Genomic DNA, 13,315 nt, shown 5'->3' on the forward strand with positions numbered 1-13,315 from the left:
TTGGTTTATTTTTAATCTCCCTCTGCTAGAATATAAGCTCTATAAAACATGGGATTTTGTTCACTGCAGCATCCCCAACACTTAACGCAGGGCTGATACATAATAGATGCTCACTGAGTCATTTTTTAGTGACTCATTAAGCTATTTACCATTTTCTCTTTGTAGATAATTGTGTGTGAAAATCTTTACGTCTGTGGCTTTTTTTTCTTTGACAGATTTTCTTAGATAAATACCTAAAAGTGAGATTACTGAGCAGAGTGTATGACCATATCACAAATAATTTAGCAATGCCTCTTTAATTTACTTATTTTAGGGAGAGTGGAAAATATTGTTTTTATTAATAGATTATGTTATGATTGATTGGGTCTAAATTTTGTCTAAGCTATTTAACTACCTTTAAGACATTGGGCAGCCTCATTAACTTCTTTGGGTTCTGGTTTATGTTTCTGTAAAACGAAATAAATATTTGATTCAAAGAGTTATTGTTGATCCAAAAAAAAGGATTAAACATTGCAAAGCTTTTGGCACATTGTATCTGTCAATAAATAGCAGTCCCCTTTCTCCATCCTGGCCTTCATTCCACTAAATATTTGTTTTCTTGAAGCAGTTTTGTCTTAGGTGGGATTTAACAATATATAGTCATGCACATATGCCTGCTCAGTCAGGCACATGCACATGTGTATGTTTAAACATGCACCTGCATTTTAGTTTTCAAAAGCTCGTCTATATGGTTCTAGTCAGTTTTAAATTGGTAACATGTACTCTGATGCTAGCCATGACAACACTATTCCTGACGAATATTGGGATCCAAGGAAGTGTTAGTAGTTAAGTAATGCATTGACTTAGTTACCTCTCCCCACTTCTCCTTTATTGAATTTTGACTTATGCATAGGTTTCTTTCTAGCACGGTTTGGGGTTATTTATCATAATTGGATTTAACAATGACCTTGAAAGCACTTTTGTATTTACCAATAGATTTGTCATTTCTGATGCTCTATTCATTTGTAAAGATCTAAGTTTCCATCTTGATTGTGTTGCTTTTCAACCTAAAGAACTTCCTTTAGTGTATTTGAAATGGGAATCTGGAGACCACAAATACCCTTAGTGTCCTTTTCACTTTCATTCTTTGAAGGATATTTTGCTGAACATAGAATTTTGGGCTGACAGTTTTTTTTTCTTTCACTTCCAATATAATCATGAGCTGCATAACATTTCAGTCAGTTATTGGGGGTGGAAGGTTGGAGGGGACTCCACATATACAATAGTGGTCCTGTAACATTATTATTACTATACCTTTTCTATGTTTAGTTATTTATAAAGGAAATAGGTTTAATTGACTCACAATTCTGCATTGCTGGGAAGGCCTCAGGAAACTTACAATCGTGGCAGAAGGCAAAGGAGAAGCAGGCACCTTCTTCACAGGACAGCAGGACAGGTGAAGCCCTTTTCTGTGTTTAGATACACAAATACCATTTTGTTTTAATTTCCTGTTCAGTACAGCAATGTCCTGTACAATTTTGTAGCCTTGGAGCAACAAGCTATACCATGTATCTTAAGTGTGTAATAGGCTATACCATCTAGGTTTATGTAAGGACATTATGATACTCACACAAGACAAAACCACCTAATGATGTATTTCTCAGAATGTATCCCTATTGTTAAGTGATACATAACTGTACTTAAAAGATGTTATTGCACTGTCATTGTACCTTCATAATTTCTGATGAGAAGAGCACTGTATTTCATATTATTCTTCTCTGTATATAGTGAGCCAATTTTGTCTCGTGAATTCCAGTATTTTCTTTTTATCTTTGCTTTTCATCTGTTTGACTGTATTTTGTGTAGGTTTTTTTTCTTTTCCAATTTACCTCCCTGTAGGATTCTTGAGCTCCTTGAATCTGTAGGTCTTAGCCTGTTTTGTGTTGCTCTAAAGGAATATCTGACAGGGTGGGGCAATTTATAAAGAAAATGTTTACTTAGCTCATGATTCTGATCACTAAAGAGTTCAAGATTAGGCATCTGTATCTGGTGAGGGCCTCAGGCAGGCTGCGTCCACTCATGATGGAAGGTGAAGCGGAGCCAGCATGTGCAGAGATCACATGGCAAGAGAGGAAGCAAGAGAGGCAGGCGGAGGTGCCAGGCTCTTTTTAATAAATCAGCTCTTCTGGAAACTAATACAGCTAGAGCTCACCCACCTCTGAGGGACAGCATCAATCCATTTATGAGGGATCTGCCCTCATGACCCAGAAGCCTTCTTGTAGGCCCCACCTTTCACGTTGGTGATCAGATTTCAACATGCGGTTTGGTGGGGACAGAACACCCAAACTACAATAGTATGTTTATGTCTTTTACCAGATTTTGGAAGTTATAGACTATTATTTCTTCTATGTTGTTCTCCCTAGTTTATCTCCTTTTTCCCTGTGACTTTACCCACGTGTTAGACTTTGAAAAATTGTTCTACAGGTCCTCAAAGTCTGTTTATTTCTCCATTTTTTTCTTTCTCTTTTTTCAGTTTGCACGGTTCACGTTCATTGAATTTTTCCTTTGCACGTCTTTTCCCCTTAGAGTGGGTAATATTTTATTTGCTCTTCATCAACCTACTAGATTGTGTATCCTGGGCATGGTGAAAGTTATTTTGCAGAGATTGTGGATTTTTTTACTTTTTTCTCAAAAAAATTTTGATGTTTTGTTAATTGTCAGTTTACTTAGACTCAAATTGTAGCCTGTCATGCCCACAGTGGACAGTGGCTTTAGTCTCAGATAAATTCTTTAAACCTCAGCTCCTGTCTGCATTCACTTTACCTTGTATATTCATGGTTCAGAAGGCAGCTAGAATCATGCTTGGTTTAGAGACAGAATTAGGGTTTGCTTCTTCTGCATTTTCTTTTCTATAGTTCTCTAGCCACTCTCTGGTTTTCCCAGGCTTTTCCCCCTAGTTCCTGCAGCTAGAAGGAGGATGTGCTTTTCTGTGAAAATTTTGCTTGCTGCTGTGACTGTGTCTGATCTCAGGGTAGAGCTGCAGAATAAATATATAAATGAACAGACAAGGAGGTCATTCTTTGCTGGTTGCTTGCTCCAACTTTGACCCTTCCCCAAAGTCAATTTCCTTTTTATCAGTCTCTGGAGCCCTCAGGTAGTGTTTGTGTGTTTGTTTTTGTTTGGGTAAGGAGAGAGTTGTGTTCATATGTTGTGCAGAGTTTTTAAAGATGAAAAATCCATTAGCTTATTCCTCCACAACAAAAAGAGAATGTCCCTTTCAATTATTTTTAACTGAAATCCTTCTTGAGATAGTTGTAGATTCAATTGCAGTTTTTTGTTTTTTGTTTTTTTTTTTGAGATGGAGTCTTGCTCTGTTGCCCAGGCTAGAGTACAGTGGTGCGATCTCGGCTCACTGCAGTCTCTGCCTGCTGGTTCAAGTGATTCTCCTGCCTCAGCCTCCTGAGCAGCTGGGACTACAGGTGCGTGCCACCACTCCTGGCTAACTTTTTGTATTTTTAGTAGAGACGGGGTTTCACCATGTTAGCCAGGATGGTCTCGATCTCCTGACCTTGTGATTGCCCACCTCAGCCTCCCAAAGTGCTGGAATTACAGGCATGAGCCACCACGCCTAGCCTCAGATGCAGTTCTAAGAAGTAATATAGTGAGAGCTCATGTACTCTTTAGCCAGTTACCTGCAATGGTAACATTTTATAAATCCCTAGTATGATACCAGAACCATGTTTTTGGTATTGATACAATCTACCGATCTTAATCAGATTTCCCCAGTTTTATTAATACTTGTTCTCATTCATGTATGTGTGAGATTTAATTCTCCACAATTTGATCACGTGTAGGTTTGTGTAGCTACCATCACAGTGTCCCAGCTATTTTTGGAAAGTACAGAAAGTGCTACATACAATTTGAAAGAACTGAAAGTCTCTGGCCATGCTACCCATTGGAGATGATTAAATATTTTTAAGTAATTAGAACAATGACATATACCCTGTGAATTTTTATATATATATAACCTCCTTTTCCAGATTGTAAACTTCATTGAGTGCAAGATTCATTTCATGTTTTTTTTTTGGGGGGGGGGGGGGGGGGAGGGGGGGTTTTGTTGTTGTTGGTTTTTTTTTTTGTGTGTGTGTGTGTGTGTGGAGTCATGTTGTTGCCAAGTCTGGGAGTGCAGAGGCACAGTCTGGCTCACTGCAGCCTCTGCCTCCTGGGTTCAAGCAATTCTCCTGCCTCAGCCTTCAGAGTAACTGGGATTACAAACGTGCACCACCATACCCAGCCAGTTTTGGTATTGCTAGTAGAGACAGGGTTTCACCATGTTGGCCAGGCTGGTCTTGAACTCCTGGCCTCATGTGATCTGCCCACCTCAACCTTCCAATGTGCTGGGATTACAGACATGAGCCACTGTGCCTGGTCCATTTTATGTTTTGACCATATCTCTCACCACACCACTGCCCAGTGCTTTCTTCAGTACTTTGTGCAAAGGTGTTTACTTCATGTTAAAAGTACAAATACATGTTGCTAAATAGAATTGAAGAGTAGCAATGTCTTAGATATTTTCTCTGCTTTTTAACTGAGATTCGTATTTTTCAAAGTTTACATCCTTATTATATTTACTTTCAAATGTGGTACATGAAAGGACTTTATAGATGTTTGATCTTTTGAAGGTGGCGTTGCCGCCTTTGATTAAAAAAAGCAATAAGGTGAGCACTTCCTTGTAGAAGTAACCATCAAAGCTTGAAAGCACATATTTCCTTTCAACTATTAGTATTTGTTGGTGTGTTACCCCCATCCGCCATCAATCTGCTTCTCTATCTCTGACTCTTATCTCTTTCTCTCAAAATGTTATGAAAGAAAGCTTTTGTGAACTTATTTCTGTTAGAACCAGTGTTAAAAAAAGAGAAAAAAAAGCCCAGCTTTTTACATGGTCTAATGGACCATGATAGTCAATGATAAAATTGTAATAGCTTTGTCATGGATCTTATTTGGTATCTAAATATGCTCTCTGAAAAAAAATGTGATTCACACATTTTTTTGGAGAATAAACACAAATAAAATGTCTATATTTTCATATATTCAGTAATACCTATTTGGTAAGAATTATTTGCTCTTCTCTTTTCTTTCATTTGGGATTCACTTCTTCTGCCTATTTCATGCAATTTTTTAAAAATCCTGAAAATTAAGTGTTTAGCTCTCAGTATGGGATATGTTGGAAAGAGCATACCTAGGGAGGGGTTGTTAGAGTGACACAAGTGCTCTTTGAGGCAGCTTTGACATCCTAGGGACAATGAGTATTAAAGATGTGGCTTCTTGAGTTGGAGTGGTCAGCCTCCTACCTTGTGGGTCCCAAATGATCCTGAGTAGATGTGGATATTCAAGGGAATTAAAATGCACAGCCCCTTTGGAAACATAGTAAGGACACCTACCATTGTATTTTACTTGATTGCTTTATTCATTTGTTCATCCGTCAGATACTCATTGAGTGCCCACAGTGTGCCAGGCATATAAATAAAAACATCCTATGACATCGTTCAAAGAATGATGATGTATGCACATGCCTACCATGGATCATTTAAACTTTAATGGACTTCAATTTTTAAATTGAGTTAAGTTCGATTAAATGTGTGTTATTCTTTTCTCTCTCTCTGTCTGTCTGTCTCTACATACTTAGATTTTGGGGCTTAGCCTGTCCGGTGAATCAGAGTGGGGAGCTGATTATAACATTAACCCTCCTGGGAAAGAAATATGCTGTCTTCTGCTTCCATTTCCCTGGAAGTGGAGGCTACTGATGTCTCTGGTCCTTTCTGCAAAGTGGAGATGATGGTAATCCCACTTCATCTGGTTGAGGGAGGATTAAATGAGATCGTGCACAGGGCTCTGGAGATGTGGATTTCACTAAGGTCCGGTTCTGCTCTCTTGGGGGCGCCACACACAGGAGAGGGATGTGTATGTTATACCAACTCTCCTGTGGGAAATATGGCCGCAACACCCCGAGAGCCATTGGGTTGGCTAGGAGAACTGGAAAGGTTTGGTCCCTCAGAGAAGGCCAGGTATGGATGAGCTCAGACCCCGATCACACTGCTGGTGTGGACTCACTGTGGACCCACACCAGGCCTGGGGTTTGAGGATGGGAGTCATCACAATTTAATGTTCACATGGGAACCTCTGCTTTTCGTTTTAACAATGCAAAATACCACACAGGGACACTTTTGTCAGTACACATGGTGCCGGGAGTACTCGGACGGAGGGCAGACTGGGGAAAGTGGCTACCCAACCGGATGTCCCTAGTTTTTTCTGTGCCTATCCTGACTTCTGGTCTCTTTTTTTTCTGCTTAGAAATAAGAGATATAATAATATAATAGTTTTAGAACTTAAATACACATGAACGCTGGGCCCAGGAAAGGCATGGTTTGTAAATGCTGTGATAGGAAAACTTACCCATGGCTCCTGTCAAACGTTTTAGGCAAAGAGACTCTATGATATCATTTTTAACACATACATCATTTGTAGAATCACATACATGCACTTACATAGTTATAATAATTTTTTCACATATAAGGAGATTGAGGCAGAGAGATTAATTTCTATAGCGAGGTCTTCATAGCCACATAGCAGCAGAAATAATTACCACCCTTCCTTTAAACATTACTTTAAAAATATGTTAACAAAGCATCATATTTGTTTGATAATTTTGATTATTGAAATTTGATATGTTGGTGATTACGTAGTATGTTGTTGCATTCATTCTTGGGATTTAAAGAAAATAGAGCTTTAAAAGTGGTTTGAAGCTTAAAACGAGAAGGAGAGATGTATATAACATGTTGTATAACAAATACTACGGAAATTTTTTTGTTTTTTTTTTGGCTGATAGCAGAGACGAGGAAGCTTCTATTGAAGAGATTGTGTTGAGTAAATTTCTTGATTCCCCTGCTGCCTTCCCATGCATTGTTACGGGGCACACAGAGAATATCTGTTAACTTGTCAGCAGCACTCAATACCATGGTAGCAACAGCAAAACATATTTACTGAAGATGACCAGTTGATTAAATGTCTTGACCCCCTCCCGTGTATGCACAGGCATTATCACAGGGGAATTATACAAAGAGGAAATGATCAGCTTCTGCACTGAGACTCTGTGCTATTTAGATGAAGAAAGAAGACTGTATTGGAACAGCAGGCTGTTCGAAGAACAATGATGGCGAAGTCCGAAGGGAATTTGAACACTGCGCGTCAGAGGTGTGGGAAGGGGAGGATGAGGGAGGGTGGGGGAGGAGTCCAACTGGGAAGACTAGAAGGAAACCATTGGGACAGTTGTGGCCTTCACACCAAATGCGTTTTGCGGTCTTACCTTATTATTTGCCTTTGCTGGACTGCATGTCTTTTCACACCCCTCACTGTACCTTATGATGAGGGGCCAAGTAACCACAAAGCAGGAAATGTTGTCAAGGAAACAAGTTCTAGACTATGTCTTGTGGTAATTGCCTACTAAATTCCTTCTTTCACCATAGAGAAAGGCCAGAGTCAATAGGAAAAGGTTATACTTACTGTCAAGAAGGTAGGGATGTAGGTAATGCAACTCAGAAAATTTTACATTAAACAGAATTGAGACGGTAGCAATTTGGGGAAATCTCCAGTTTCTAGAGGATTTGTATGTTGGGAAAGGGTGATTCTTCTTTTTTCCCAGCTTTGTCCCAGGGAGCCCAGTGTACCAGGTATTACAGTGCTTTTTCTGTGTCTGTCTTTCCTGGTTTAGGCTTGCATTTGTACAGTGTTCCATTTCCCTGTTTAAATAAATTTCTTCACTTTTACTTGAAATAGGACCCAGTAGGATATTATGTGGTACTGTGTATGTAAGTTTCATTGGTGCTACTTTAAAAACAAAAACCTTTGTCTACTGTTCTTTAATGTCCTCAACTATTATTAAAAAGCTTTATCTAAGAATTATTCATAATCTGTTTTGCATATTTATCAGTTGTTGCCTTTGACCAATAGTGAATTAATTTGGGTAATACTTTCACATGATATTAAATTGTTCTGTATTAGTAGAAAATATTAAATGTTACTACTGAAAATATTTATAGGACTTCATTTCTTGAGCATTCAGTCTAAAACAACCTTTAAATGTTTTTTACACAGTTTCTAAAGTAATTAATTAATTTTTTTGAGACAGAGTCTCACTCTGTCACCCAGGCTGGAGTGCAGTGGCAGGATGTCAGTTCACTGCAACCTTTGCCTCCCGGGTCCTGGTTCAAGCAATTTTCCTGCCTCAGCCTCCTGAGTAGCTGGGATTACAGGCACATGCTACCATGGCCAGCTAATATTTGTAATTTTAGTAGAGATGGGTTTTCACCATGTTGGCCAGACTGCTCTTGAACTCCTGAACTCATTCTACACAGTTTTATTAGCAATGTCCCCACACCTTTGGGTCTCCAAGCACTTCACCTGCTCCCCCTTCAGCACCTCATTCACATAACAAATGTGACCAGAAAGAAGGCTCAGTCTTCTCATTCCTCCTGAGGTAGGCATTGGCTTAAGATGCAAACAGTTTTGTTAATGCCCAGAAACACTTGCAACTTTTCATCTTGTCTGGGACATCATGCCCTTTGACATCCTTCATTACATTTTATGAGGAAAAAGCAAATAACCACAAAGCCAATAATTTTAAGAAGCCATAGGGATTGGGGCTGAATTTAGCACACTTTTATTATAGAGACAAAAATTGCCAAGTTTATGACTAGGGGTGATCAAAGTGGTCTGTCTGCATGTATAATTAGATGCTTAGTAAATGTTTTCTCACAGTAGAAATATAACATGACTATTGCTCGTAAGAAGAGTATAAGTTATACCATTTTGAAATCATTTTCTTTCCCACTCTCCCTTCCTCCCTCCCTCCCTCCCTCCCTCCCTCCCTTCCTTCCTTCCTTCCTTCCTCCCTTCCTCCCTCCCTCCCTCCCTCCTTCCTTACTTCCTTTCTTTTCTTCTTTCTTTCCTTCTTTCCTTTTCTTTTTTGAGATGGGGTCTCGCTCTGTTGCCAGGCTGGAGTACAGTGGCATGATCTTGGCTCACTGCTACCTCTGCTTCCCAGGTTCAAGCAATTCTCCTGCCTCAGCCTCCCGAGTAGCTGGGACTATAGGCGCACACCACCATGCCCAGCCAATTTTTGTATTTTTAGTAGAGATGGATTTTCACCATGTTGGCCAGGATGGTCTTGATCTCTTGATCTTGTGATCTGCGCACCTCAGCCTCCCAAAGTACTGGGATTACAGGCGTGAGCCACTGCACCCGGCCTCATAGTTTTATTTCTATTTTATACACTTATATTTTCATCTGATAGTCTTTCCAGCTTTGTCTCATTAGAACTTGAGAATTGGAGGGTTTAAATGTTTTAAAAGGATTTCTTTTTTAATGTTACTGCTGGGGGTTAATGAAGAGAAAAATGGTTAAGTCTGCCTTACAGTTACTGATGGGAGTGTTAGCAATGTCCACCCATAAAATCCTACCAACACTTTATTGGAATAATTGAGTAACGTGTAACTGGTGGCATTAAGAGTCACATAGAAAGAATCACTTCTGACCTTCTACTTTTTTCTTTTTGTAATTTTTAGATTTGTAGCAAAACCATGTGCCATAGCCCTCAACATTCAGGCCAATGGACCACAAATTGCCCCACCCAACGCCATTCTGGAAAAGGTCTTCACTGCAATTACAAAGGTATGACTGTCCTTTCCTGGGGTATGGATTGTCCCCGGTCACCATTCTCAGCCTGCAGTCAGTCATTCAGTTTCTACCCTTCCGGGTTTGGAGAATCAAATTTTGCCTTGCCTCATGCTGGAGGACATGTTGCAGAAGGAATGCAAGCATAGCAGAAGCGGAATGAAGATGGGCTTGTCTTAGACCTAGTAGGAAGCAGAATGGAGATGGGCTTGTCTTAGACCTAGCACTTATGCTCAAGTTGATTTTTAGTAGCTTGCCTAAGAACAGTCTTGATTAAATAATGATTAGTCTAATTCTGTGCCTCTTTTAATCTCATGTGATCTAAAGCAAAATATGACTTGAAGCATGAGGGCTGGGGGAACTTTGTGGAGGTGACTGGGTATAGCTGAAGAATATGATTTATGTGTGTGTGAAAAAAAGGACCTCTTGGCTTAAAGCATTGTCCACATATTCTAGGAGCTGTGATAAGTAGACAAATGTAAACAGAAACAAGAAGGTGTAATTGCAAGATAAAAGATTGTACCATAAAGGTATGAAGAAGGAGGGTCAGGAGAGTCTTAAGTGAAGAGATAGGTTCACTGTGGAGAATAAAAGGGAGGAGATATCAATCTGGTGGGAGTCGAAGCCCAAACTAGGAGTGGGAGAGAAGCAGAGAGAAAAGACCACGCCCCCCTGCCTCCACCCCCACCCCAAGTTCATATCTTCTTCAGAACAAAGAGGGAGGAGAAAGCTGGAAGTCAGAAACCCCCAATTGAAGGCCACAGGGAAATAAAGCAAATTATAGACTTTTTATATATCTTACCGAAAAGATCAGGAGAAATACAACATTCTATGAGAAGTATTATGTGTTCATAAATTAAATGGTTAATTTTTTCTCTTTCATTTTTTTTTTCTGGGAGAATTACCCAGGCTTCCAAGACATGATTTGACAGAATTAAGCAAATTCTGTTTCTTTTCTTGGTATTTGTGTTTCTAGCCTTTTGTACTATCTTTCTCATTTTACAACTATTAATTCAGATATCCAAACACTTTTGTCTATTTTATGGTCTTCATTTCTTTCAAAATTCTCTAAAGATTTTCCCTCTGTCCTTTTAAAACTGTTTTCTCCCTTCAAAAAATTAAGAAAGTACCAGGCATTTTTTTCTGTCTCTGCTAGGAAGAAGAGAAGAATGAATGGAATTTTAGAAAAAGCTCTTCTGGTGGTTTTTATGAGATAATTTCAGGTTGCCAAGTTCCTGCCTGGAGGGACACATATCTTATGGTATTTAAAAGAAGAAAATACTTAAAAAAAAGCTTGCATTTTCATTTAGTGTATCAAATTATTGAAGTGAAACAACTTTTTCCCTCTCAAAAAAGCAGATATATAGAGACTTCTCAGGTTCATTTGTAAATGTGATTATAACATATTTGGAGTCTCTTTGTAAACTACTCTAAGTACATTAAACATGCAGTATTCTAAATGAATAATAAAATAAGGGTTTTTTTTCCCCCTAGATTTGATGGCTCTGCTTAAAAGTCCTGCAGTGAACATTTCACTTCCCTTGCCTTATGTTTATTATAGTTACTGGAGAAATTCCCTCCGTAAAGGTAGTAAAAAGATTTTGCAGCCAGGTTGATTGCTCTAAAGAATACTTGCTTCTAGCTAATTTGAATGATCATATTCTTTTAGTTTCCAGGGTGATTCCTTTGGAGGTTTTTACATGATTAAAGTGTAAGCCTCATGTTTAAAATATAAATGCAGCAAGAGTTGGAACTGGTTTTCCTTGTATTCTTTGTAGTTCTTCAGTCTTAGTTATAACATAAAATGTACCAGTCAGTTAACTGGAATAGGAGGGGCAGGACTCGGAGAGCCCAAACAAAGTGTGTGTTTGTGTATGTGTGTGAATGATCATTCACTGTCCTGGCCGTACCACAGTTTCAGCTGCCTTTTTGTAGAAGGACATGATTATAATCCTTCAAGTGTGAGAAATGAACCCTTAAAATCTCTGCATACAACTGGCTACATAGTGTGGGGCCCAGTACAGAATGAAAGTGTGGGATCCCTTGTTCAAAAAGCACAAAAAAATGTGCTATTAAAAAGTACAAAAATATAAAGCTTTTTCCTTCCTCCCTTAGTCTCTCTCTACTTGTCAAGGTGTTTTTGTTTTTGAGACAAGATCTCACTCTGTTGCCCAAGCTGGAGTCCTGTGGCATAACCTTGGCACACTTGCCCAGGATCAAACTCCTGGGCTCAAATGATCCTCTTCAGCTTCTCAAGTAGCTGGGACTACAGGTGTGTGCCACCACACCTGGCTAATTAGAGACAGGGTCTCACTATGTTGCCCAGACTGGTCTTGTATTCCTGGCTTCAATCAATCCTCCTGCCTTAGCCTCCCAAAGTATTGGGATTATATTTGTGAGCCACCATGCTTGGCCAAGGTGTTTTTTTTTGTTTGCCGTGGAATGTCATGTTTCCTAGTGGCATGGGGAGACTCTTGGGGAAAGTGCAGACCCGCCCAGGTACCTGGGGCCCCACCCTCTCCCACCAGCTGCCAGGTTTCCCTTTTCTCCGGCCACTGGCTGATACACTGTATCTTGGCCCGGAGAGCAGAGAAATAGAGTCAGCCCTTTCCCCAGTCCCACTGCCCCAACCCATGGGTGATGAGTGACCTCCAAGTGTATTGCAACCTCTATGTTCAGATCCAGGGGCATGCTAGAGGCTCAGCTCTTACTGAGTTGCCCACCACATGCACTGGGGTAGCTGCCTCCAGCCTCCCTGAAACTTGACCCCGACTCTCGGTGCTTGCACCCGACCCTCTACTGGGGGCTGAAGGCAGCAGCAGTCACTAGGAGGTCGGGAGACAGGGAGGGTGGTGGGTGCTACAAGCCAGGGGATGGAGAACTGGGCAACCACACACACATCTGGTGGAAGTGGTGGGACTATGTATGAGCCCAGAATCCAAGCTCCTGGCACATTCTCCTATGCCCTATTGGGCTTCATTTACAAAGCACAGATTCCATAATAAAATGATTAGGAATTTCAAGATGGTGACTGCAGGGCTTCCAACCCCAAATGTGGACCCTTCTTAATGGGAGTCCCCATGTGACCCATAGGTCACATGCCTTGACTATCTGGTTCTCCTTTGTGAAATTATTAATAGCTGATAAATTTAAACCCATATATATTCTCTAGAAGTCTTTCCTTTTGAAATAACACCTGTCTGCCTGTTGCCTGTCTCTCTCTCCTCCCCCGTCCCGTAAATCTAAAGTTTTATAAACATTTTATAGAAACTACTCCTATTAAAGTAAGTAGAAGCCTTCGTGTTTGAGCCAGTCACACCTGGATATTTGTGTTGAAACCTTGGTTCTGCTTCATCCTGTCATTGTGGGCTTGGGTGAGTTTCTTAACCTCCCCACGCTTCAGATAGCTCACTTGTAAAAATCTTTGAATAATCATCTCACAGGCATTCATGAAGGTTAAATAAAATAATCATGTAAATCATTCTGTAAATGATATGGCATCTTTTGTCCCATTGGCTCCGATATTTTGATTTGCATTTAGGATCACCTGAGGAGTTAAATGAAGAGTGTAGCATCATGTTTCTAGAGATTCTAATCATTAGTATTG

General features: G+C 39.9%; 1 protein-coding gene across 2 annotated transcripts in view; it reads left to right on the forward strand.

Annotated features, from left to right (window-relative positions):
* The window catches only part of CERS6 (ceramide synthase 6), a 324,290-nt gene that overhangs the window by 87,172 nt on the left and 223,803 nt on the right, over positions 1–13,315 (forward strand). For both annotated transcript variants that reach the window (XM_032286322.1, XM_032286323.1), the window contains exon 2: positions 9,600–9,705. In XM_032286322.1, coding sequence (XP_032142213.1) covers positions 9,600–9,705 — 106 coding nt within the window. The remainder of the gene's footprint in view (positions 1–9,599; positions 9,706–13,315) is intronic.

Source organism: Sapajus apella, unplaced genomic scaffold (assembly GCF_009761245.1).
Source record: "Sapajus apella isolate SASKATOON/1434 unplaced genomic scaffold, GSC_monkey_1.0 scaffold18, whole genome shotgun sequence".
In the NCBI taxonomy this organism is placed as follows: Eukaryota; Metazoa; Chordata; class Mammalia; order Primates; family Cebidae; genus Sapajus; species Sapajus apella.